Source organism: Gymnoscopelus braueri, assembly GCF_963280865.1.
Source record: "Gymnoscopelus braueri genome assembly, chromosome: 12".
NCBI classification, from domain to species: Eukaryota; Metazoa; Chordata; class Actinopteri; order Myctophiformes; family Myctophidae; genus Gymnoscopelus; species Gymnoscopelus braueri.
The window spans coordinates 27,396,446-27,423,200 of NC_137614.1; the positions used below are offsets into that span (position 1 = coordinate 27,396,446).

The following is a 26,755-nucleotide window of genomic DNA, read 5'->3' on the forward strand; positions in this document are numbered from 1 at the left end:
TTGCTCTCAGAGGAGTTGAGGATGACTCAGTAAGACTCACTGACATCATGTCATTTTAGCATCAGCGTTTGTTCATCCTTCATCTAATAATCATTCCATGATGATTATTCTGACTGCAGCTGTTCCAGGAGTTTATTCATTTATTGTAGTTATTTATAAGTGATCCACCACATAGCTCTGGTATGGATAACCCAGCAGTCTCTTCACTTCGGCCTTGGGCACCACCCAACACCTGCCAAGGTGGCGTTTCCTCACGGTGTCCTTGAGAGTCTTGTCTTGCAAGGTGACAGGCATGTATGTTGACCCCAACTTTAGCGTCCCCCTGGCCAGCAGCCCCTCCTTGCTGTGTCGGTGGACACCTGCCCCCAGAGGATCCCTCACAGGAGTGACACTCATGTCGGCATGCTGGAACTGTCCTGTGCACAAGGAAAGTACAAGGGGTCGGATGATAATACATTTAAAGCTGAAATGAAATCCATACGTTTATGCTCCCACGTGGGAGGCCAAATATCTGCCACTCATTCAAGAGGGAATCCCCCGCTTGGCCAAGAGAGATATTGGGCTTATGAGCTTCAGGCAATTTTACTTATCAACCAGTAGGTGTCCTACCACCCCCATCCAATGCAGTTGTGCAAGTTATATTGTACTTACTTACATATGCGACCATACTGATTGGTTAGAATGATGTTTTATTCATTAAAGCAGCACTACGTAACTTTTAATGAATAAAATTTAATTTTGTCCAATTTGTAGGTTTAATAAGAGCTTACAGGGAAAAGAGGGCAGAAAATTAAACAAAACACAACACAACACAAAACGTACCAAGAAGGCCTCGAGTTGAGGCTGAGAGCCCCTGTCCATCTGTGATGTAGAATCCCAGGTGGGCCATCTGCAGATAACTGGGGTGCTTGTACTGGTGGAACAGAACCAGGAAACGCACATCCTTAGCCAGCTCTACCCAACAGCTCCGGTGGTTGTCCACGGCGACCCTCACGCCCTGGCGTGTCATGGAGCCTTGCTGATTGATGGGCAAGGTGTCCCGCCCCTCCCCCTCCACCACTACGGCATCCAATGAGAGTGTGATCACAACATGCCCGGACGTGCCCATGGAGGAGGAGATGGTGAGTTTGTCGAAGTAGGTTCGAGAGCGTTCTTCTACACCATGCTTGGAGGGAGCGCCCATGAGGTGACCGTCCACTGTGATTCCTTCATTGCCAATAGAAAGAGATGTTGTGTCTTAAAAACAATGTATGTGACAAGGCAGAATGGACTCTATCAGCGTGTGAAAGTGGATTTAATACTATTTACAGCTTTCCGATTTTACTGGATACTGAGTTGGGCTCTACACAGAAAAAGGGTCCACTGAGTGGTTAGTGAGCCCGCCTAGGGAGCCAGAGGCCCTGGTTGCCCCAGGTACGATTCCAGGCCACGCCAGCATATGTGTCGATGAAATGAAATTTGTCCCTGAGCAAGACTCTTAACCCCTAATTGCTCACAGGCCGTCATTGGAAACAAGCCCGCAAGGACTTTCATGAACGTCCTGTTAAAAGGAATTATCCTATCCTTATGACCGTGTCACTTACCAAAAATAACTGACTTAAGTGAAAGTGTGTTATGATGAGTGAGCAACACTGTCGTGTGCCAAAGCATAAATGAGGCTTCAGTTTCTTGCAGGAGAGGATGCTGCTCTGTGGAACATGCAATATGGCTCACCTCTCTCTGGGTCCTCTAACAGTCTCAGAACATCATTGGCCCTGCCGTCTATCGTGAAACACAGGTTCTGATGGAGCTTTGGCAGCTGAACCACAAAATGAGGATCTCCGTCAACTACAAAATACAACATCAAACATGAAAGTAACATTAAGGTGTATTAATATAACTAGTATACTCATGCACTGTTATCATCTATAGTACAAATGACCATGCATGTGTTGTTAAAAGATTATACGCTTACCTGAAGAAGAGAAGACTCTGACAGAGCTCAGTCTCGCTGGGGGGTCTAAAAGGACAAGACATTCAACTAAAGGACAGTCCTCCTCCTGCCCAAGCACTGGAATCAATGACAGGTCTAAACAAGGTTTGCAAGCAGTGGCTGTATATCGTTACGGTATTTAGTGATATCTTAAAGTGATAAATACTGTTGCTGTAAACACCACCCATTACCTACCAAATGATTCTGCATCAGCGGTATCATCCCCTGAAAAGAAATAATATGCATTGAATCAGATCAGAATCTTTTCCACTTTCACTGAATTTACTCTTGCCGAGGATTTTAAACTTACAGGAATCATAGTTGAGATCGTAGTCATAATCATAAGTTGCATCATAGTCTGATGAATAAAGGAAGAAATTAAAATGGAGGAAATCAGCGGACAGTACATTCAGCACAATGCTAGGGAAGATTAGTCCGGATTTCTATCAGCATTGCAACCACAGTTTGTGAAATATCAATAGAAACACTCACCTTTCACAAGGTCAATATCTATGATAAATGGATATAGGAGAGAAAATAAGATTAATAGTTCACACTCAGTTCCAATACCATCTTCCAACTGATTATAATGGAACACCATCATTTATCATTCAATGCAATTCCACGATGTCAGTTAAAATGTAATACACATGTCAAAGCAGTGAGTCAATACACATAAAGAATATTTATTCACCTTTTCTCTGGATCTGAATGGAGGTAGAGACATCTAGTGGGGAAATTCAGAACATGACATTAGGGACATAATATAAAAATTCTGCATTAGTCATGTACTGCATGCTTGGTACTACTGATAATAATAATAAACTTTATTTATAAAGCACTTTTTGAAAACAATATTACAAAGTGCTCAACAATGCCAAGATAAAAACCATCCATAGGGATAAACAACAACAGTCAATATATATATATATATATATATATTCTTTTTTTTGTTATCTTAACTGTGAATTTTAATAAGCCCGATACACCCATATAAGCATGTCACTATGACTCAGACATAACCATAAACAAACCCGATACGCCCATATATAGGCATATATGGAGATCTCGTTGTCCATAGCCACAGATCCGACCGCTATGCCCATATATGGTCATGTGCATATACGACAGGCCGACTTCAAACACTGCGCAACAGCAAGGACTCAAGGGCCGCATATAGACATATAGGTATCCAGTTGTCCAGAACCACCCCGATCCAACCGATATACCCATATATGGGCATGCCAATATTTGGGCATATACTGATGACATCAGGGATCTCCATATATGGGCATAAAAGGGACATGGACTAACAGATTTATGCTGCGTTCACACTGGCAGCGACAAAGATACAGGCTACCATTCTATTTCAATGGAAGCCAGCGACATGAAGATACAAAGATACATCTGACGTTTGTAGCTGCTAAAATAGCAAGCTACAACAGCTACAAAGCTACCAAAGAGTTGAGCTGGTTTCAACTTCAGCTGCAAATATGCTGTGTAGCTTTGTATCTTTGGTATTTGCCAGTGTGAACGCAGCAGTAGCAATCTCCATATATGGGCATAAAAGGGACACAGGTATACAGACAGATACAGAGATTTCCATATATGGGCACAAAGGGGACACAGACAGACGCGTACAATGGGTACTCTGACAAAGCCCCCCCGACACTATGACTCAGATATATCGGTCGGATCGGCGGTGCGACGTAGGGTACGTCTAGTTACTAGAGGTTTGGGCCACGTACATTATATACTAGAGTATATAATATACTACTAGAGTATATAATATACTAGAGTCTGGTATATTAAAAATTGAGACAAACAAAATGTGCAAGGCAAAGGTAATAAAATCTAAGGAAAGGCCGTGGTATACATACAGTATACGTTTTCAGAAGTGATTTAAAAGATGACACTGACTTAGCTAGCCTTAAATCCTCAGGGCAGAGTCTAGGTGCCCAGGCCGCAAAAAAAAGAGAACGATGACTGCACTGTTTCATTATTCAACACAGCACTTCTAAGAGCATAATTATAACTCAATGGACAATAACGCAAAGTAGAGCGGACGACCTACCCAGAAGCCCCGCTGCCTCCCATAGTTTTGGTCCATCGGTTGCACCAGGCATTGGTGCAAATGTTCCAGAAACCAACGCCAAGTTGCTAATATTTATATCCAAGTCTGAATCTGTACTGTTGTCTTGCGAGGCTGGAGCTGGGGCAGGAGTGGGGGACGTCAGGGACGTCAGTAACTCCTGAGGCATGGCGGTGACCTCTAGTGGGGAAGCGTCTGTGACAGACATGGTGCTGTCCTCTGTCTCTGATGAGGGCAGGGTCACTCTGACAGGCGGGAGGACAGTCCTCGCCATGCTGGGCTGCGGCGTGGCGATTTTCCCGGCTGGGGGCACGGGGTCGGTTCTGATGGGGGCTAGTGGTGCCGTCGTAGTGGATGCACTGAGTGTAGTGGAGGTTCTTGTTGTGGTGGGAGGGTTTGTTTTGATGAGATGAGGCTCCAGGGTGGAGGATTTGTTGGGTGCTGGCGGAGGGGCGGTTTTTAGGGAGTTTTTCCTACCAGGGGCAGCAGATGCTGTTTTGGGTGAATTCGGGAAGGGAGTCGGGATCTTCCCAGAGAGAGGTGCTGGAGCCGTTTTGCCTGAAGTTGGGCTAGAAGTTGTAGTGGTTTTCCTGGTGGATGGTGGAGCCACCGTTCTCCCTGATGGAGGCGACGTGGAGGTCTTTTTGGGTTGAGGGGTGTATATGGGGCGTCCAGGAGGTGGCTGAGGTCTTGGAGGCTTAGTGGCTGCAGGGTCTGATTTAGACTTAACAGGCTTGTGATTGGAAGGTGAGCTTGCCTTCTTCCAAGCTGCTGCTGTTTTGGTGGTAGTTGCGACCGTGCTGGTCGTAGTGGTGGTTGTGCCAGATGAGGTGGTGGGTTGAATAGTGGTAGTGGTTGGAGTTGCCTCATCTGTATCAGGCTTTACTACCACTAAAGAAGTGACCGGCGTGACAAAGTTATATTTGAGAGAGAGGTTGGAGGCTTTGTCTGCCAGTAGCCTCTGTGCTGCAGGGTCATTGCTCTTCAGTTTAGCCAGCAGCAGCTCTTTGATGGTGAAATAAGCCCAGAGTCGATGCACAAAGCTGGAGACTCCCTCTATTCCCTCAACACAGCCTACTGATTCTACAGTCCCATTCCCCTTCACCTTGGGGATCAACACATTGTTATCCACCCTCATACTCTGCTTTGAATCGACAGCGCTCAGCGACACCTTCAAATCCTTGATCCCTGGCTTAACCCTCCCGGTCACCACCAGCTCAGAGCCCTGGAAGTAGTTTGGGAAAAGGGAACGCGTGACATCAAACGCTTGTTCGTCCAGGTAGGACAGTTGGACGTCAGACAACAAGGGGCTGGCCACTTCATCATAGAAGCCCTTCAGCTGCAATTCCGCGTCTGCGTCCTCATAGACCATTCTAGCCACGCCGCGGTTGTCCAGGGCCAAGCGTTTCAGCAGCGCAAAGTCTGCGTCGTCCCCAAACGCTATGCCAAACAGAGAGGTAGCGCCCAGAGCATCCTTGGCATTACTGAGGATGGTGTCGCCCGCTGTCACACCGATGGTTGCTTCTCCGTCGGTTAGGAAGATCACCAGAGGAACACGGCGTGCCCCAGAGGATGAGGACTGGCCGGGGGTGGCAGAGAGAAGGGGGTTGACAAGCTGGGCAGCTGAAAGCAGAGCTGCATTGATGTTGGTCCCTGAAGCAGGAGAGGACCAGCAACAGAGTGAAGATGGAGAAAAGAACATGAATGAATATCAAATTAATTGGATTGAACAAAACAAAACGTTTTTTAAAAGCTTAAAATGTTATAATAGATTTTGTGATGTCGTGAATAATTCCACATTCCAACTCACATCCTTCAGCGATTATTCTCTTCACAAATTCTTTGGCTTCTCGCACATTCTGGCGAGTTGCCCGAACGGTGCGTCCCTTCCTCCAGGTGTGAACCTTGTCTGAGAAGGTAATGATGTTGAAGTGGTCTCCCTCTCTAAGATCTCCTAGTATGGTGCCCATGGCCTGCTTGGTCTGAAAAAACACCAACATAACATTTTATTTCATATAGCGTGTCAACTATTTGATGTCTTTAGACATGTTTTCATTCATATCTTTATAATTGTTAATAAATGGTATAATGGCCAAAAATTTACTTTTTATACAAAGGGTCTGTTTGTTCCTACTGCACCTGTTTTATCTTGGCGCCAATCATGGAGCCACTGATATCAATCACAAAGATGACATCTTTGGGAACCACAGGAAGCCCTCGTGGTGCAAAATAATGCACAAAGTAGCCATCATACACCTGAGATAAAGAGAGAGGCACACAAAATAAAACGTAACCAAGGTATCGCAGAGAACACCTTTCTTTGCAAATTTGTATATAGTTATGGCACGGCCCCCAGACCACAACATATAAAGGGAAACAGCAAAGGGATAAAATGAAAAAAATAATATGTTTATTAAAAAATGTAATGAATTGGTGGTCCGGGTGGTCCGGGCACCTAGGCTCCAATATAGCCTGACAGTGTGTTGCGGGTTCGAGTCCCGATCCCGACGGCCTTTGCTGTGTGTCACTCCCCATCTCTCTCCCCCAATTACCTGTCTACCTACTGTACTATCAATAAAGGCATAAAAAGCCCCCAAAAATAATAATAATACAAAAATAGAATCAATTGAGTAGAACAGAAAATGCAGTCTCCAACAAAAATTTGGCAGGAAAACTAAACTGCCACAATCTAAAGAATTACTAAGGCAAACAGAAAACAAACAAGCACTGCTCTGGTGTGGCCATGCATTGCCTGAGTGTGTGGCCCAGATGGAAGTAATTGGAGGCCCTGGCCAGCTGCCTTCAATCCCTGATTGCCACACTGATTACCAACCAGGACCCAGCACACTGAAATACATTAGTAAGACACGCACACAAACCCTGACAGAGGCCATAGGTCCATCACAGTATGCAGTCACTCAAATACAGTATACACCGACGGGCCATTGAGGCTAAAATGAACAGGTGCTCACCTGGAGATCACCCATGAGGTCTGTGAGTTGCACATCGTACTGGATGATGAAGTCTGCATTGAGGCCCTTCGTGGAGACACTGTTCTGCTGCTGCAGTGTGGGGCTGTAGCGGACGTGGCCACAGCCGTTACTCTGCTGGATCTGCGTGGATGCGGGCGCATCACCATCCCCTGCAGGAGAGCATGGCAAGAGACTGTGAGCACGTCAGTCACTCCCATGTGGTAGCACAGTGATTCTCAACCTATAGGCCGGGGCCCACTGGTGGGCCGTGAGGATATTGCAAGTGAGCCCAGGGCTGTTAAGTGGACAGATGGGTGGGCCGCGAACACTTTTGAGATTTTGGGCCCTGATCCAGAAAAGGTTGAGAACCACTGAGGTAGCAGACGAACTTGAAAACTAGATGAGGTTAGAGCTGAGAAACCAAGAGTCGTTATTGAAATTAATTCTCCAAAGACGTGCCAATGCCATACAATAAAGAAATCCAATCATGTGGATCTCGGTATTCACATGGGATCCAATGTGGATCTTGGACAGGTGGCTAGTCTGTGACATCAGTCATCTATGACATCAGTCATCTATGGCGTCAGTCGTCTATGACATATCTATGACGTATGAGTATGACTACAAATTTGGGGAAAGATTCAGCCCAATCCTAACCCTTGCATGACATCTTTGGCCGCGTGCACAAGAACTTGTGGCTGCTGATCGGTCCAGCAGTTTGCAAGATTAGCTCCGAACACACACACACACACACACACACACACACACACACACACACTCACTCACTCTCACACACACACACACACACACACACACACACACACACACACACACACACACACACACACACACACACACACACACACACACACACACACACACACACACACACACACACACACACACACACACACACACACACACACACACTCTTATAGACGGCTAGCATCCTGCAGAGTCACGCTGTAAACATGCAAATATACATGATGATAGTGAGATGATAACAGAATGTTCTATATAAACGTGAACTTGATAGAAAACACCCATCCTGACTTGCCCCATGTCCGTACTTCCGAGCTATCATGTGATCGCTGGGAAGTATGGATATGGGTCTTACACTCCAATAAGACATGACCCCTCAGTCTGCCTCTCAAGATTTACCTTGGACAGTGTTGGAGAGCAGTCGACTCGTTTTGAGCGGTAGGACTTTGATGAAGCTGATGCCCGTCCTCTCTGATATACTGACGTCCAGGGTGAGGTTCTGGACGGGCTGACCGGGTCTCAAACCCAAACTGAGCTCATACCGTCCAAGGCGCCGTGGCAACAGCTCCTCATAGGTCAGGGAGAAGGACATTCGCTCCCCTGAGGGCACGCTCACTGCTACACGGAACTTCTCAATCTCCCTCTCTCTGGAACACAGTAGAGTAAGGAGTAGCTTAGTTGTGTTGACGATGTTTGCATATCACAGTGTCAGAAAAAAAATTACTTGCTGCATGTCCTGGAAATCATCAACCCTAAAATGATTTTCCAAAGTGGGATTGTGAAGTGCTAGCAACAGGTTCAAAATACCAACTTGGTAGCAACGAGGCCGGCTGTTTTTCCTTGCTTCTTTGCAGCATCGTAGATTTTCCTGGCGGCGGCTCTTTCCTTCACCTGGGCAACATACACCTTGCCACTGGAGGTGCTGATGGGATAGAAGACAGAGAAATAACAAAATGACTCTCTTCTGTTCTGTGTGAGCCACAGCATTCAGAGTATTGCCACCGGGAATAGGCTTAGCTTGCACTGAGCTTTTAGCATGAAATATTTTATTAAAGGTATCATGACATTCATTTTCACTTTTTTTATTTTCAATGTTTTATTTGGGGTTTTATGACCTCAATTACACCCAAAAAACCTGAACTTAAAACATTCAGTGGATTTTCTGTGGTCTGGGGTTTTCTGAATAATTAGGCTGAAAAGTAATCTGAGCTTGGCCCTTCGACAGTGAGGTCACTGTCGAATAATCCCGCCCACTCTCCTCCTCGCCCCTCCCCTCCCCTATCCTTTCCTTTGGGGGGGGCGGAGCAGAGGCGATGATTGACAGGCAAAATCCCTCACCAGCGACACCCGCAGGCAAAGATTTCTTTTTTCATTGCAGTTGAAAAGGCTTTAGAAATGTGAGAGAAAAACACCTGCCATGGATCACTGGAATGGAATTTTCACTTAAAACTTTTTGTACACTTTTGAAGGACCAGGACAAAGACTTTGAATGTGGTGTAAAAGTGAATGTCATTAAACCTTTAAGCTCCTTTACATTTGCACCTGGACTTTAAAGGTCCTTACACACCGGGGCGATTTTTTTCATGCGAATAATACGTTTTTTTTTAAAACCTTATAAAGTCAATGCAAGCTTCCACATCAGTTTCGTGGTGCGAAAAAAAAACGTCTTTTAATTATTCGGAATTTTGCGTATATTCGCATATTCGCCGGTGTGTAACCGCCTTTACTCTGGTCTCCCGCATGGGAAACCATACATGTAACGCTCAGCCCAAAGGGGATACCCCCCCCCCCCGCCTTAGCTAGGGAGATATTATGCAAGTAGTTGGGCTATACTGTATGTAGTAGCTTGCTTCAGCTCTGCACAAACATATATATTGTGTTTGCAGTTTGCATTGAAAACATGAAACATGAGGTGGGGGTTTTAGCAGAGGTGAGTGGAAAGAAAACAAGATTAATGAAGAGGGATCAAGCAAGCACTTTGTAGCTATGAGGCAGTATACACATGCTACACCCAACAAAATCCCAACAGAAACCTCAGCTTGAGGGCGTAATCCAATTCACACCGCCCAGTTCTCTGATTCCTACTGCCGTTGCTCTTGTCACGTGACAAGGTGCTAAAATAAGGTCAAGTCCTTTGAACAAATATATCCAAATAGAAAAACAACAAGGACCAACCAAAATAAACCCGCAGCCTTGAAACAGGTCTTGTTTCAGACACAGCCGACGAATGGCATGGGAGAGCCCAGTGGAAAATGGAGTTACTTGTATTTATTTGTGGCTGAGAAAGTAAGGGAATGGCTTTACTTGAGTGACCCACACATGGAACACAGTGCTCTCAGTCTGAGACACAGAAGTGCCACAGAACTAAAGAAACACATTTGCCACAGCTATTTTCCTCTGGGTAGTCCATGGTGTGCAGTTGGCAATATCTTCTGAGTATATGTGTAAAAATGGGCATGTATGTGCTAGCGTGTGAGGGAGTGTGTGAGGGAGTGTGTGTGTGTGTGTGTGTGTGTGTGTGTGTGTGTGTGTGTGTGAGAGAGAGAGAGAGAGAGAGAGAGAGAGAGAGAGAGAGAGATAATAAGGGAAAAATTTGTGATTACTGTATGTAGAGTCTACGCACACGTCAGTGTAAGGTTGTAAAAAGTATGTTTTTCCGGATTAGTGTTTTTGCTACATACAAATCTGCATATGTGTATGTGAGAGGTTGTGTGTATGCACACATGTGTGCATGGGACCTACAGTATGTCTGCATTGGCATGGTGCCTTAGTAAACAGTGCAGAGCAGAAAGGGGGATAAGACTTGGCATATTCCTGTCATTTTCTCTATTAACTTTTTAACTTGTATTTACAAAGCCTGGTATTCATCTGCCCTGAGGCTCTACCCCCTCACCTGCTTCCGCTCTCAAATCCAAATCTAGGTTTTCTGTCAGGCCTGCAATGGTGGCTTATTTTTGTTTTCTTTATATTTAGCAGTTTTAAAGGACAGTGGTTTCCAGCCCTCTTGGTGATCAAATGATGTGCCTCCTCTCAACCGGAATTTTGGTTCCTGACATAACCCCTCTGAAGACTTATTTCTGGATTTTGTCCATCACCAAACTGGGCTGCATTTATTTAATGGCTCATCCCTTGTGTATTATGGCTCTATTAGTATATCTGCAGTATGCCAAGGTCAATTTCACTGCCAAAAAGATGGTTCCCTTTTCACTTCGAGGGGATGTAACCTTTATGTGGGAATGCATTTAATGTTAATACAATCCCACACTTCCAGTGATGGAATACAAAGGGGGGGGGGGATTACATACTAATAGGGAAAGACTGATGGACAGACTCGACTCACATGGTGAAGTTAGAGATGAATGCAGAGGAAGGCAGGTCCACCTCGAAGGCAGACTCCTTGGTGAGAGGGAGCTGGTTCCACACGGAACTCTGTACTGTGGTCAGGGCATAGCGGGACACCACTGAACATTTCACATGGTAGTCTGTCACCTTCAACTGTAATGCAACATACAAACATACTTTTATATATATATATATATATATATATATATATATATATATATATATATATATAATCGTTTACAAATGCATGTACTCCTTCGCACATAACATAATCCTGCATGATAGGGCTGTCCTTGACATTCTTAGTCGACTAATAGTCATAGGATTTTGTCGGCTAATGAATTAATGGATTCAATCAACAAATCTGTACACTTGTGTTTGCTGCATATACAGTCATGCAGAGACAATACATATTGGTGAGCGTGACAATTAAAACACTTTAATGTTGATTTCACAATGGCTGCTGGCTATTGAAAGTTATTATACACTGGAAGAATTATAAAGAGTTATATCAATAGTTTACAAGGGAAGTGCATGGAAAGCTAACTAGCTAACTAATGTCTTGGTCAATTAAGACCAAACTGACCAATTAATCCATTAATCGACGATGAGGGGACAGCCCCACCACGTAAAAAGAAAAACTTTGTGAAGCACTTTGTCACTTTGTCAGCATGACAATCGCAAATTAGAAGACAGGACCCTTACGGGTCAATTTGTTCCGTTTCAGAGTTGAATTAACACCAAAGTATTTCAGTGTGTAGGGAACAGGATGAAAGTCACATCACTGTAACCCCCGCTCATATGTATTTTTAATCATTGGCATACCCTGGTGGATCAAGCATGGTCCTGGCTTTGGTTTGACAAGTTCAAACAACAACACAAAGCAGTTCTCTGCATGGTATCTCTCCCCTCCTCTTGTTTACTTTAAGCAGTACTGGCGCCTGCTGAGACCAACCTGGTCAGCTCTAGCCACATTACTGCAGGACCAGGAGACAGACCAGAAGTAGAGGGGCACAGCAGCCCTCCAGTTCACTGGCATCTAGGAAAGTTGTGGTTCACTCTATAGCAAACAGATGTGTTCATATATTTTCAGCTCACCACCCCTGCTGCTGCAGGCTTGAGGCATATAGAAATGATGTTTAATGATGGTACTAATGAAGTCACTGTTTAGTAGAGCTGTTCTGCATCCGTATCAATAGGTGTATTAAGCTCTGTATTACTCATTCCAAGATACTTGTCTCTAAAAGAGCAAGACAACTTATTAACCATGTTGTTTCAATTCAGACTTTGGAAAAAAAATAAACGTTACATAACATCAAAAGACCTTCATAAGTCATTTGTACAAAGTGAAGAAAGAAATAATGAAGATGGCATTGTCACCACTGCTAATCTTGTAAATTTGGGGTCTTATCATTGTTTCACTACTTTGAATTTGGCAATGGAGATTCATAAGAATGTCATAAGGTTTTAGTTACGGAGAGTAAACTGTTGAAAGCCAGCGAATATTGCTGATCTTACACAATAAAAGCGTCAGATTTTTCAATAGTCAGGGGGGGTGCCCTACAGACTTACCACTGCCTTTGCTGGTTTGCTTTGACGTCTCACTCTCTGGAATAGAAACAAAGTAATGAATTTCACAACTGCATGGAGAGTTTGTAGTTGTCGTTTTTGAGTTGTAGCTTAGTTTGGAGTTTGTATGTTCTTTGTGGAAAATAGGCATCAGGAACTTATTAATTGAAAACAAAGCTGAGAATTTCACATTCATAGTAATTTAATCCATAGGCTACTACATCAAAGTTACCCTATGTTATATTTTGTTTACACACAAAAAAAGCCTCCTTTTTGAAGTAATCTCCACAATCTGTGTGTAAAGGTTGGGTCTAGATTTTGGGTCAAAATAGTCTGAATCAAAGCCATTCATGAATGGCAGGGAACTGGAACTGGAAATAAATGCTTTCACTGTATGAAGGGGCACTGAGGGGGCATGGTTTGGTCTCAAATGTTAATTTTGCTCACAAATCATTGCTGTGTCAATACATTACCACATATCCTGGAGATTGCAGGGAATTTAACATAAACAAATTGTTTTAAGGCTGGAATAACTTTAACTGTTTCTATGAACATTTTACATAATTAATAAAACGAAAATCAACGACATCATAATATGCCTAATAGTTTTTTTTGTGCAACTATGATCCTATTTAATTTAGTCTAGGCCTAATATTACATTCTCATCTATTTTTAGGAGACTGTGCAGTATGCAGAGTAGTGTTAGCTACTCATAAGTGATATAAAGTAAGATGTCTATCTGTCTCTTGCTGTTTTTTTAATGTTCAAATTGTATAGAATAACAAATAAAGCTTGCATGGGACATGGATTTACTTTAGGCTCTTGCGTTGATTAATGAGGGTCAGGGTTGTGTAAAAAAGACAAAACAAAAAAACGTGCCATGTAGCCTATTAATCACGCAAGTGAAAAAGTCGCCACTGTGCCATTCCTGTAAAAAACTGCATGTGTAAACCTCACCTGTAAAAGAAGGTTCTCTGCTCCAACGCGTGCTTCATATTCGACTGACAATCCCTCTTGTAGAAAAGTGAAGATAAATAACATGCAGTGGATTTTAAAAGTCATTCTGTCTTTTGCGCTCCAAAATGATGACTTGCGGAGTCCCAGTGGTTTCACGTTGGTCGCAGGACAGGAGTGAAGCAGCAGTGTGTGCAAGACGCGCAGCAAACCTCACATTTTACACATGTTATTTTTGCAAGGGGCAGTCTGACTGTCTTTCCCCGAACCTCCGCTTAATTTAAACGTCTGAAAACCACTGTAATAATATGATAATGGAAATTTCTCTGATCTGTCTGGTGATCAGTGAAAAGTATGAATCAGCCAGCAGATTGTGAGGCTGATCTGCCTGCTGACTGAGTGCAGATGTTCAAACACCCCTCCTGTCCTGTGTGTGAATACTGGAAATGTCCGGACGCATGCCATCTGTGAACATGGGAAATGACGAAATTAACCCCTGCCTGAATGTCAACAAATTGTAAGAAAACAACCCAACCTCTCTCTCTCCCCTCTCTCTCTCTCTCCCCCCTCTCTCTCTCTCTCTCTCTCTCTCTCTCTCTCTCACACACACACACACACACACACACACACACACACACACACACACACACACACACACACACACACACACACACACACACACACAGTGTTTTACATCTTTATTCTGCAAATCAATTATTTCCAAATGTGTGTGTGTGTGTGTGTGTGTGTGTGTGTGTGTGTGTGTGTGTGTGTGTGTGTGTGTGTGTGTGTGTGTGTGTGTGTGTGTGTGTGTGTGTGGGGGTGTGTGTGTGTGTGTGTGTGTGTGTGTGTGTGTGTGTGTGTGTGTGTGTGTGTGTGTGTGTGTGTGTGTGTGTGTGTGTGTGTGTGTGTGTGTGTGGCAGCTGTGGCTTAAGGTAAATCACATGATGACTTACTATGACATAGTAAGTCATCATGTAATTTCCCTTAAGCCATGCACATTTTCTATCTATCTCCATTAAGAAGTCTTCTTTTTAAGAGAACATTTTACCCCCAAGGTGGTTCTGTCCATGGTGCTGATTCTTCCATACAATGCAATTGCATTATGTCAGAGAACATCATTTCATGGTTCCCATTTTCACTTGGTCTATGGTCTTAATAGATAACACCATTGTACTTTTTAACAAAATCATTTTCAAACGATGTGAAGTCATGAAAGTGGAAATGATCAGATGACATAAGATTCCATAACCTTCCTACTGAACTAAGTGTGACCTTTTCAGTTACTGGCAAGCAGATCATTGTCATTTGCAGGCAATGTTTCCCTCTGTAGGAAATAGGGTCGGTTCAACCAGTCTCTTCCTTGTCTTCTCCCACTTCTCCATCCTTAAATGCCCTCCTGCCATTCTGTTTTTAAACACTAATCCAACAATAACATTTAAAGAGGAGTGTGTTCTATGAGTTGATTTAAAATAGTATATCATCCAACTTCAGATTATCATATTCTCCAAACAGTCTTCATATGTGGTCAGGGACGGTCTGCAGTGCGTCCTCTGGTTTCCTGCTGACATCCACATTCTACGAGTGTAACATAATAAGAAAGATTTATTTTAGAAACAGAAAGGGTGGCTAATTTGTGCTACATGCGTCATACTGTCCTTTCACAGTTACTATCATGTCATTGAATGCATACATATATATGTCACCACCTGGATTCGAACCTTGGACACCCGCATTGGAGGCCAAACATCTACCACTAAGCCAAATAGGAATACCCCTGAACTAGATCATTTAGACATTAGGCTTCTGAGCTTCTGTAGACAGGTCTACAATATTCCTACAGTACTGTATATGCCACACTATGCCATAAGCTCTTATCTTTGCAAACCGTAGTATTTATTATCACATACATGCTTGTGGGAACTTACCATGGGTCTCTCTCTATGTGTGCAGACTGCTTCAATATTAAGGTAGAATGCCTCAATTTTACAACCTGTAAGTCGTGAGAATACAAAACAAAGACCCTCAGTGAAAGCTTTCCAGGAAGAACTCAATTGCTATAGTCAATACATTGTCAAATCCTCAGTGTTTATCACTTATTTGTAACTCAGAGAGTGTACAAATATTACCAAATGGTTCCATTTTCTTACATTAGTACACTCTCTGAGTTACTGTAAATGAACACTGAGGATTTGACTGTGTATAAAGGATACTTACCATAGGCTACTGGTGTCAATTTGAGCACTGTATGAAGGGGACATCTTTGATATGGCAACTCATCTGCAAAGTGTTGGATTGAAACAAACCATATTAAGGTGAAACCATATGACACATATTGTTAATGTTTTGTCACGAGGTACATTATGTTAGTTAGTCCACAGGTTGAACTAGGAGTTCTGTACCTGCAGGTTTATCTAAAAAGTAGGCCAGCAAGCAGCGCAGTATTGCTTGGTGGCAGACAACCAGAACGTTTTCTTGCCGTTCTAACTCCATGATGACTGGCTCCAGACGATGGACGACGTCCTCATAGGACTGGCAGAGAGAGACACAAAAGGAATTGAGTTAAATTTAATGTATTTTCTGAGAGGGACTGCCAGTGACAAAAACACAGTGATCCATAAATAGTATTCACTGTTCACTATTTAGATTGACAGTATCCTTAAAGGGTAAGACCACTTTAGTAGAGGTTTGGGTTGTGTAGTTACCTTGCCATGATGTAACTCCAAAGGTGGGCAAGAAATAAAAAATAATTGCTCCATTGATTAGAAATTGATAATTCAAAATATGCTCCTCATTGACTTACATTGTACGGTAAAACTGCTCTCAAAGTCACTCTTTTAGCACATAAATGAACCCAAACATAGCTGATTCAGACAATATAGAGCATCACCAAACCCAGTACTGTTTGTTTTTTTAATAAAAATTTCAACTTCCTGTTGATTTTACTATTTGAAGATCTGGATCCGGATCCACCGATCCAGTCCGGGTTTTCTACTTATTAAAAATGGCAAATCAACAGGAAGTTGACATTTTTATAAAAAAAAAAAACAGTACTGGGTTTGGTGATGTTCTATATTGTCTGAATCAACTTTGTTTGCGTTCGTTTTTGTGCTAAAAGAGTGACTTTGAGAGCTGTTTTACCGTACAATGTAAGTCAATGAGGAGCATATTTTGAATTATCAATTTCTAATCAATGGAGCAATTATTTTTTATTTCTTGCCCACCTTTGTAGTTACATCATGGCAAGGTAACTACACAACCCAAACCTCTACCAAAGTGGTCTTGCCCTTTAAGTAACAAACAAGCTCTGCTCAGAGAGGTCCTACCTCACCCTTGGGGTAGCGATAGCGATATTTGTCCTGATCTCTCATTGCAAACTCTTCTGGGAACTTCTCCTGAATCTCCTCATAGGTTAGCTCCTCACACACGCCCTTAGAGAAAAGTAAAGGAAACATCAATATGTACTGCATCGTCAATGGGGTGTAGAACACTTTCAGCGCCCCGTCCAGTTTGTCTGTGTGTCTGTTTTGCTTGTTTGTCTGCAGCCTTATGGGAAAACAGCTGCATGGAATGACATGAAAATGTTTGGAGAGGTCGGCAATGGTCCCTAGATTACCTGATTAAATTGTGGATAATTGAGTCGAGGTCAAGGGTCATATAAAAGGTCTAAATGTCTTTTCAGCCATAACTTCATCAAAAATAGATAAAGAACCAGATGTTCTTTCTATTTCTGTGCTATGATCCTATCTGTTGAAGATTTTTAGGGTTCATTATAACGTGGAAATTTGTGTTTGCTGAAAATTGCATTGTGAGCTTGTAGATATGCTGTTTTCAGTGTGGGACACCGGCACAGAACTAAATATAAATTATGCATCAGATGAAGACCCATATATATTACCAGTCCATTTTAAATGCAAATCATGCAAAAAATACAAGTACAGTTGTAAAGTCTGCTTAAATAATTTGGAACTCGGATCATCTTCTTTTCATTCACAACATTCTGTTCCTCTGAAACTATTCAACCTCCAACTGTAGGGTTGAATAATAATACAATACAATAATACAAACATAACAATACAAACATTGTCTTCATCTGAATGATTCCATTAAGTTTTACACAGAGCTCACAGCGTCTATCTCATTGAGGGCCTTCCACTGTTCATACTGGACACCCAGGGCCCCTGCAGTCTGGATGGTTCTCCTCATATGACTGGTCCACACCTTCAGGTCCTTGATGTTCTGGCTTTTGATGAAGGTGGCCAATGCACTGGCATACTGAAGGCGAGGGGAGTATGAGTTGTCATTTCATCCACAAAACATACAACATACAGTAGCACATTTTATGTACATTTTCTCTGAAGTACAAAACAAGGCAGCACTGACATGGTGTGTTTGCAACAGGTGTTGATCTCATAGACACTCTTTTACAATTTAGGCATTTAGCAGATGCTCTTATCCAGAGCGACTTCAAACGTACATATTTTTGGCTGCTCTACCATTAGTAATATTATATTATACAGTATATTACTTCACATGTCTTTTTTGCTTAAGCATTGGTCTGCCTTACCTTCTGACCCCTTAGAGAAAGGGCTGTGTCTCCCCCGATGCGGCCTACCAGGTTGAATTCACTCTCTCCATGTCGGCTCAGGTAGATGGAGCGTGGCGCGACATGGATGTTCATCAGGTAGTAGACTATCCTGCTCTGGATGTGGTCCTGAACACGGTTCACCAAATATCTGCTGCCCACGTTGAAGATCTTGATGTAGGAGTGATTCCTATACACAATTTCATTGGGGAAGAGAAGGGGATGACAGGGATATTCCTTTTGGGAAAATAGTTTTTTTTTACTTAATTTTGACCCAACCACTTTCAAATCCCACAAAAAGAAATGGTCATGACTGACAGGTAAGTACCTGTCTTTCTCATCATCAATAGGAACATAGCATGTCTTGTAGACCTCAATGCGCTGAAGGAAGTCTTGATTTGCATCATCTTTGTCACGATCCACATAATCTGGACTCCCAATCTTGACTTGCTGGAAGAAAAATCCTTAATTATTGGCTGCTGAGGTATAAGTCAGGCTAAGTGCCAACCTCAATTGGACTTTCACAATGCTCTGCATTAGAGCACTGAACATTAAAAAATGAGCAGCACTTATACCACCCTAAACACCCCCAGTCTCAGTTCAGAGTATGACGGCACTTGCTTATCCAAAATCACCCACACTGGTGGTTTCATTTGTATTTATTATATTGTTGTAAAATCGAGTTTGCTTGTAAATAATTCTTCCAAAGTAGAGTACACTCACCATGGCAACATCACCAAAGTCCTACCCACCTAGAAACGATGTGCTTAATATGCACATATGCACATATATGCATCACTGCTATAAAGAAAAAGAAATCTCACATATGAACTAGGAGGTTCTTACCCGGATGTTCTCTGCGATGATATCTGGGTCATCACAGATTGACTCCACAAAGAACACCTGTAAGGTAAGGTAACATTCAACAGCTCAACAGTTTATTATTTTTGTGAAATCATTATAAAGACAGTTTAAAAAAAGTTTGTTTGTTTTATAATGAAACACTCACTATTACACAGTATGTGGTTTAGTTTTCTTCTATTGGTTTTAATTGAAGTGTTCCTGTTTAGAGCTTCTTTTTTTTATCATTTAGAATAGATAAGCCAAATAATCTTTACCCCTTTTTCTCCCCAATTTAGTCGTTATGCCAATTAATTCCTCCCCATACACAGTGACATTTCTGTGTGTTTTCACTGCTGTTGTACCCTACTGGCTCACCTGCCAGTGAGGAGCCCCATGCACTGGGAGAATGTAGCACCTCCGTCCCACTCCTCCACCCAACACTCCCTGGTGACAGCTGCCACCTCCAGCCCGTATAGGACTACATGCAGTGACAAATATCACCCTTCCCGCCGCCTTCCCTTCCTTGAACATGGGCCAATTGTGTTCGTATATAGACGCTCGACAAAGCTGGATGCACCACGTGGATTCAAACCCCTTAGACTCCGCGGTGGTGGGCAGGTACTTTACCACTGCGCCACCCGAGCCGCCCCCTCCGTTTAGAGCTTTTAACCCATTAAGACCTGAGGCGATTCTTAAAAATGTTTTATAAATCCTAACAATTTTTTGAAAAAAATTAAAAATATATTTTTCAATATTTTTCAAAAATAGCAGATCTACAAGCTCATAGCGCTGCACTCGGTGCCGCGCTATGAGCTTGTATATCTGCTATTTTTGAATAGCCAAAGAAACCTGAAGTGACACAGATGTGTTCCAGGTAACATCATTGCACACAACAATACATACCTTGTAGCCTCTCTCCTTGGCAAAGCTGAGGATGACAGCTCTTCTCTCTCTGGTTGTGTTGGTTGCATCAAACACCTTGATAAGAGAAGAGCCCACTTTCATTACAAATACATTCCACTGACTATAAACCAATGATAAAGAATGTACTATCACTAGTATTATATGTGTACAGTACACACACATTGTACATATACTATACAGTACATGCAGTGCATTATACATAAATACAGTATACGTAAATACATATATAGACCACAGTAATGTTGCTCAAGGGTTCATTTGTCCCCTTACTCACTGCTACTTGTCCATGTTCTTTTGTAAAGTAAGCAGCCACATCTTTAAGGGCAGCAGATGCACAGGCCCTTGGGAGAGAATTTGGTCGTTTAGACAAAGATTCAACATTATAACATTCTTTTCCAGAGGTTAAAGAAGTATTCTGCTCATCTTTATGAAGCTTATTATTATACATAGTTCCCAACATCAACATCAATTTGCAGTATTAAGAAGTTATTGTGTGAAAATTCTGGGTAACACTTGCTATGCATCCCAAGTTTACAATGCATTATGCAACTTAATGCAAGAAGGGAAAAAGGAAAGCTCACACAACAACATCAATCAATTGGTGTGCGAGCTGTCCTTTTGCCCTTCTTGCGTTTGGCATACACACCTGACTGGAACACCTGTTTGATTTGGACTGTTTAACAAGAGCACCGTTTTCCCCTCATCTTTGTTGTCATGCATTATGAACATTCTTATAAAGCATCATAATCTGCTGATAACACTGTATAATTACAGCTATAGATGGGTTTCCTGTTAGTAAACATGAGAGGATGATGCGCGCGCAGTGGCGGGATGAGCCTGTAGAGGGCGCTATTACCCGCAGCAGCTCTGGCCAATGTACATTCAGAAAATAAATGGTCTTCACCAGGTTTAATGAAAGTAGATTAAATGATGCAGTTTGTAATATCTTCTTTACTCAATAAAAATGATTTGTCGAAAGTTGGATCTGTTTGTATATAATAGCAGCATTATGCCTATTATGCCTATAATAGCAGCATTATGCCTATCTAAATCCCGAAAATAACGAGAGAGTGAATGGCGCTTCCGGTTCGTTCTCCCCCGCGCATGCGCAGATTGGGCACTCTGCTCTGTGATGACGTCGCGCGGAAACCCATCTATAAGCACTCATAAGACCTCGTAATCACGTAATGCAATCATAATCATAGACTTTTTTAATGACTTATAATGTCAAGAATTAACTGGGGGACTTTGCATTCTATTTCCTGCAGCACCTCCATTCTAATTCTAATGTGTTTGTCTCTTACTTGCGGATTCTCATGGCTTCCTCATTGTCAGGTCTAAAGAACTCAAAATTCTGGTAGGTCTGGACAGCCTGCCTGCGGTACTGACCCACATTAAACACTGTTGAATGGAGAGCAGATCAGGATGAAAAACCAAGAGATAAATGGTAAATGGTAAAATTGTGATTACGTAATATATCACAGGAACCAGGCTGAGGATGCTGTTTAAAAACTGACCTTTAGTAGGAACTCCAATCCAGTTGAGGTAGCGGGTGAGCTTTTTGGAGATGTAGGTCTTGCCTCTCGCTGGCAATCCTACCATCACAAGCACTGTGGGTGAGTTGCAGAATTGAGGCCTTGAGGCTAAAGAGAAAACACACAACAATACGTTACAAAAAAGTCAAAAATATAATTTTTCAAACACTGTTGAATGTATATTCTGCACTTAAGAGCATCTGTAAAAAAGAAAAGGGAAAATAACAATGTCATTCCATGTGTGTGTGTGTGTGTGTGTGTGTGTGTGTGTGTGTGTGTGTGTGTGTGTGTGTGTGTGTGTGTGTGTGTGTGTGTGTGTGTGTGTGTGTGTGTGTGTGTGTGTGTGTGTGTGTGTGTGCGCGCGCGTGTGCGTGCGTGCATGTGTGCGCGTGTGTGTGTGTGAGAGAGATATTATCTTGTTTTCAGACAGTGGTAATCCCAATACAGTATATAAGACAAGCTACTATGGCTCATGGTTCATAGCTCTGGGCATTAATAATCAGTAAATTAATGATGTGAGCCACTACAAATTTAAAGAGGTATGAGCCAAGCGGCTCACAGGGCAACTTTCCAAATTACTCCAATGAGAAAAAATTATCTTGCTCACAGGAGTTGTCTTACGCAGGGGACATTTGGCTTGAGTGCTCCATCACAGATGGATGATGATAAATTAAACACCTTACACCTAACAACCTGGTGTCAAACTAAAAGCTGTGTGTGCAGTGCCAGGAGAGACTTGTTTATACACGTAGCTGCCAAGCTAATCCTCATAAAAATTGAGAGATAGAGTACTACGGTGTGCAGTTCCTATGTGAACCAGGTCAGAAATCACATGATAACTCCATATCTTCTGTCATCATCTCAGATGACAAGCTCAACAAGCCCAGCTGTCATTAAACAGACAAAATTGAAGACGATTTGTCATTTTCAACCATAAAATCATCATTGTTCATCAGTTTTAAGAGCTGAATAGTGATTTAGACTGAGACAGATCAGATAGGTAAATCCTTAGAGATGGGCAGATTTGGTACACAGGGATGAAGATCAACAAAAATAGTAAAACAAAAAAAAAGTGAACATGTCCCTCTGGCCGATGGGTGAAAACTGATTTCACAATTCACACAAAATATAGTACACTATGACAATGATGGATTCCTTACAGCGATATATGGAGAAGACACCATTCTTATGGGTTCAACAAACTGATTACAATTATTAATTGGCAACTATTTAATTAAGCTTACATACACGGTTTGGAAGTGCACAATCTACACGGATTGGAGTGCTCCTTAGTTCATGGTGCTAACTTTGATCATAGTATGATCAACTATATATTTCCAGATAATTGGTAAACAAATATAAAAATCTGCCGTTTCTATTTAGTAGCCTGTCTTGACAATAGCCATCCAGAACTTTACACATTTTTATCATCACATTCAAAAGTAAAAGATAGTAATTGTAACTAATAACGTTGTATTGCTAGCAAGCATCAAATATAGGAGGCTGGTGACAATCCTAGCCAGTTACAGTAGCTGTACCTCACAAGTGACCAGGTGGCCTATGTGCATCTATGTAGGGTAAAGAACATGAATGTAGTCTGCAGCATCAGCAGACTGCTCACAGGGCCACATGTCAGTCAGAGAGCAAAGAGCCAATTCCCTCCCTGGCTTGTCTGGCCCGGCCCTAATCCCATGGCCAACTTGACTATCTCCCCTCAAATAGTAGCCCGACTTCCTGCCTCCCTGAACAGGATTTTGTTGTAGCTCATTCATAAATGGTGAGGTGAGGTCATTTCAACATCATGTGGAGTTGCTGTGAATGCACACAGTGTATTCATTAACATTTTCTATAAGAGCATAATGTCATCACCTATTGCTGGTTGTAGTTTCATCCAATAGAACGCAGAGGCAGGGGACGCATTCTATTCTATTCTATTCTATTCTATTCTATTCTATTCTATTCTATTCTATTCTATTCTATTCTATTCTATTCATAGTGAGGCAGCGTTTCCATCTCACTTACATCCTCTCCTCAATTTGCTGTTCATCCATGGCACCCAGATCTTGAGCAGGGGAGTCTGTGTGAGTTCATTCTGCTCAGTGGACATGTCAGTGGTGAGTGCTGTGATGCCTGGATGCTGAACTCCGTCCCTCTCCTTTTGTACAGCAGAGTGTAGTGAGGGAGACTCACAGCCATGCATATCTGTGTGTATGTGGGTGGGTGTGGCACTCTGAACTCTACTTAGGTCAGCTGACTGTTGCTAAGGAGAAGGAATTGGTAGGCAGAAGGGGGAGGACTTCCATATTGCTTGGTCTGTCTTTCCATTTGCTTTAAGGTCTAAAGGGACCTATGTACCCAAAGGTTATTCCAAATCTCCCAGGTGATGACAGCCAGTAGGGGACAATAGGAATCTACAGATGGCAGCTCAACGCATCCTGTATCTTGCCACAGGGGGGCAGTCATAAGTTATTCAGTCATACAGAATTGGGGTATAGCTGTAACCCCTGCCCTTCTCACATATATCCATGACAGCAGCATGCAACATGAACTCAGGCTGTTGTCATCATCATTTTGAATTATTGTCTCCGAAAGGCATGGCGAGAGAGTATGTTTTATTTGTATCTATAATCAATTGTTTTTAACACTGATGTGTCAATGGCACCAGTCTCACCATGGGATTAATAACTGTGTTTTAGTTTTAGAATGCATAAAATAAAAAATATTGAAGTTTTAACTGTTATAACTGTTTGCCCTGACTATGACCTATTTTCACACATGTTTTTTTAAATTGCTTCAGGTTTCTAAACTAAAGCACTGTAATCTGTCTGCCTTGATGGCCTGAGCCATAATTTAGTATCCCGTTGATCCATGTTGAAAAGCAAAGCGACAAATGTGCTCTCTTCTAGTGACTAATGACCAGTGTTTCTGTTTTAGGCTGAGCCGTACTATTGAGACAGGCATATCCTGTTGGGGGGTTTGCCCTGTTAGGAATTCATGCCCTGCCTCCCAAACAACAGCTATGGCTGGGGATATAGAGGGCAGCCCCACATATCCACTCGCCCAGCTCTCTCTCTCTCTCTCTCTCTCTCTCTCTCTCTCTCTCTCTCTCTCTCTCTCTCTCTCTCTCTCTCTCTCACACACACACACACACACACTCACTCACTCACTCACTCTCTCTCACACGCACGCACGCATGCATGCACGCACGCACGCGCACACGCACACGCACACGCACACGCACACGCACACACACACACACACACACACACACACACACACACACACACACACACACACACACATGATGAATGCAAGTGCTTGCGGAAGACTCTTTCATAAGTGAGCTCTGTATCAGGCAGCAGTGATCAGGTTTCAACGTAGTGAGGTAAACACATGGCACATGTGCTGTACTCTGATGTGTCACGGATACAGGTAGAGTGGGCACCTAAACATTATGGGCACTTCAATATTAAATGAGCAATTATTTTCCCAAAATGTAAAAGAATTGAAAGAAGATTATGTTGTGGAAAATGGTTAGAAATAATATGTATTTGAAAATGCACAGTACATCATTATCAGACCTAAATTTACCCTTCAACTTGTTTATGCAGGTTTTGTAGCAATTTGTGGCAGTTGTAGAAATATTAGGCCTTAATTGTCATTACAAAAATTATTATATGTACTGTATCTGGCCCCCTATTTATAAAATAAATGTAAATATAAAATTAAACATGAAATATATTAAAACAAAACTGGTGTCCAGAGTTCTCAGGTTCCCACTGTTTTGGTTACCCTGTCAAAATCATCCCTTTGCATTAGGTCTATGGTAAATACACAAACCACCACTGTAAACTATTATTTGGTAACTTACAGTAGTACATCAGTGTACTAACAGTGACCTCACCTGCACTGTCACACCTGCGGCGTCTCACATGCTCAATTTGGGGTAGATCCATTGTCCTCAGTATTCCAACAGACCAGGCCTGGCCGGGTCCAACCAAAACTTGGTAAGCTGTATGGGTGACTAGTGTGCCGACGTTCTTATTAAAGGGACTAAACCCCTCAGCCAGAGCATTCCCAGCCCACCCCCTCTTCGCGACACATGGACATATGATAGTAGCAGACTGTGCTTGTCCTTTTAATGTTTGCCAGGGCCTGGATTCACAACATACACACATGGAGAGGGAGAGGCAGAGCCAAGGGGAGGTTGATAACAGGAGCAAAGGTCACTGAGAAGGTGAAGGGGGGCTGAAGGGAGAGGTGGTAACATCATGCATGGTAACCTTTAAGCCGGCACTCCACTTATCACGTGCACACTGTCAAATCCTGAGTGTCTATTGAACTCTGAGACGGTACAAATGGAACCAAATGGAACCGTAAGGGACCATCTCGTTCACTCTCTGAGCTACAAATGGATGAATGAACACTGTGGTGTGTTACTGTGTGCTGTGTGTGGTGTGAAAAACTGCAATTAAACATTAACAGCCCATGGCGCTGTTGTTAATGTAGTTGTGTGGTGCGTTTTAGTGACTGTAGTCCATGTTATGGCTTATAATGAGTGGGAACATTTTAACAGTTACATCTGGGTCAAGTCTCATGGGCCCCGGATGTTTTGGTGAGGTTCGAAGCACACTGCAGGCTTTCCAGTGCACGCAACAAGATATGGATCCTGACTTGCACAGCATACGTTATCAGCAACTGATAATAGCCTCCTACTGTATCAGTTGTGTGAGAACTTATGAACTTCAATGAACAGCATTCTCTGTATGAATGCCTGCCTATAGGCCATGTGCTGAGGCAACCAGAAGTGTAAGATTAGCCTACACAGTAAAGTCTGTGGGAGGACAGGCATGATATTTCTGTTGCAAGCAGCTGTTGTACTTACTGTAAGAGACATTCCTGATATGAGGCCCACACCAAATCCATCAATGTGTCAATTTGTTGCGTAATGCTTAAGAAGCAATTTGAGTCTCACCTTTCAATTGACCACCAGCTAGCGATATTCTGCTGTCACCCAGACAATGATTTAACTCCAGTAGTGATTTAAAGCTGCACTATGTAACTTTCCTCTTCAACCCCAGATTTGAACCCTGCACATGTGCTGAAATGTTTGACCATTGAGCTAATAGAGCCTGCCTGCTTGCTCAGGGGATACATTGAATCTTGACCATCAGGTCGAAATTTGTGTCAGATCCTGTGTCTGGG

The 26,755-nt window shown here is 42.6% G+C and overlaps 2 protein-coding genes across 5 annotated transcripts; both read right to left on the bottom strand.

The window, feature by feature from the left end:
* Window positions 1–10: 10 nt before the first annotated feature.
* On the bottom strand, window positions 11–14,072 carry itih6 (inter-alpha-trypsin inhibitor heavy chain family member 6). Of its 3 annotated transcripts, none has more exons than XM_080444887.1 (17): window positions 13,667–14,072; window positions 12,713–12,748; window positions 11,139–11,293; window positions 8,610–8,720; window positions 8,198–8,445; window positions 7,037–7,206; window positions 6,204–6,320; window positions 5,875–6,046; window positions 4,047–5,717; window positions 2,667–2,699; window positions 2,465–2,482; window positions 2,283–2,330; window positions 2,168–2,197; window positions 1,955–1,999; window positions 1,714–1,827; window positions 823–1,206; window positions 11–416 (listed from the first exon to the last, which is right to left on the bottom strand). In XM_080444887.1, exons 1-17 carry the CDS (start codon window positions 13,769–13,771, stop codon window positions 154–156), a joined length of 3,720 nt encoding a protein of 1,239 aa, XP_080301013.1. In that variant the 5' UTR covers window positions 13,772–14,072; the 3' UTR covers window positions 11–153. The 3 variants fall into 3 exon arrangements, with proteins under 3 accessions (XP_080301013.1, XP_080301012.1, XP_080301011.1); XM_080444886.1 differs by having other exon boundaries at window positions 1,955–2,050; XM_080444885.1 differs by having other exon boundaries at window positions 1,955–2,068.
* A 698-nt stretch (window positions 14,073–14,770) lies between these two features.
* pfkfb1 (6-phosphofructo-2-kinase/fructose-2,6-biphosphatase 1) lies at window positions 14,771–25,578 on the bottom strand. 2 transcript variants are annotated; one of them, XM_080445478.1, is made up of 14 exons: window positions 25,455–25,578; window positions 21,533–21,658; window positions 21,320–21,416; window positions 20,290–20,356; window positions 19,995–20,069; window positions 19,095–19,151; window positions 18,577–18,698; window positions 18,231–18,438; window positions 17,792–17,938; window positions 16,990–17,094; window positions 16,066–16,195; window positions 15,881–15,943; window positions 15,592–15,656; window positions 14,771–15,241 (listed from the first exon to the last, which is right to left on the bottom strand). In XM_080445478.1, exons 1-14 carry the CDS (start codon window positions 25,504–25,506, stop codon window positions 15,182–15,184), a joined length of 1,374 nt encoding a protein of 457 aa, XP_080301604.1. In that variant the 5' UTR covers window positions 25,507–25,578; the 3' UTR covers window positions 14,771–15,181. The 2 variants fall into 2 exon arrangements, with proteins under 2 accessions (XP_080301604.1, XP_080301603.1); XM_080445477.1 differs by having other exon boundaries at window positions 25,422–25,542.
* Window positions 25,579–26,755: the final 1,177 nt, after the last annotated feature.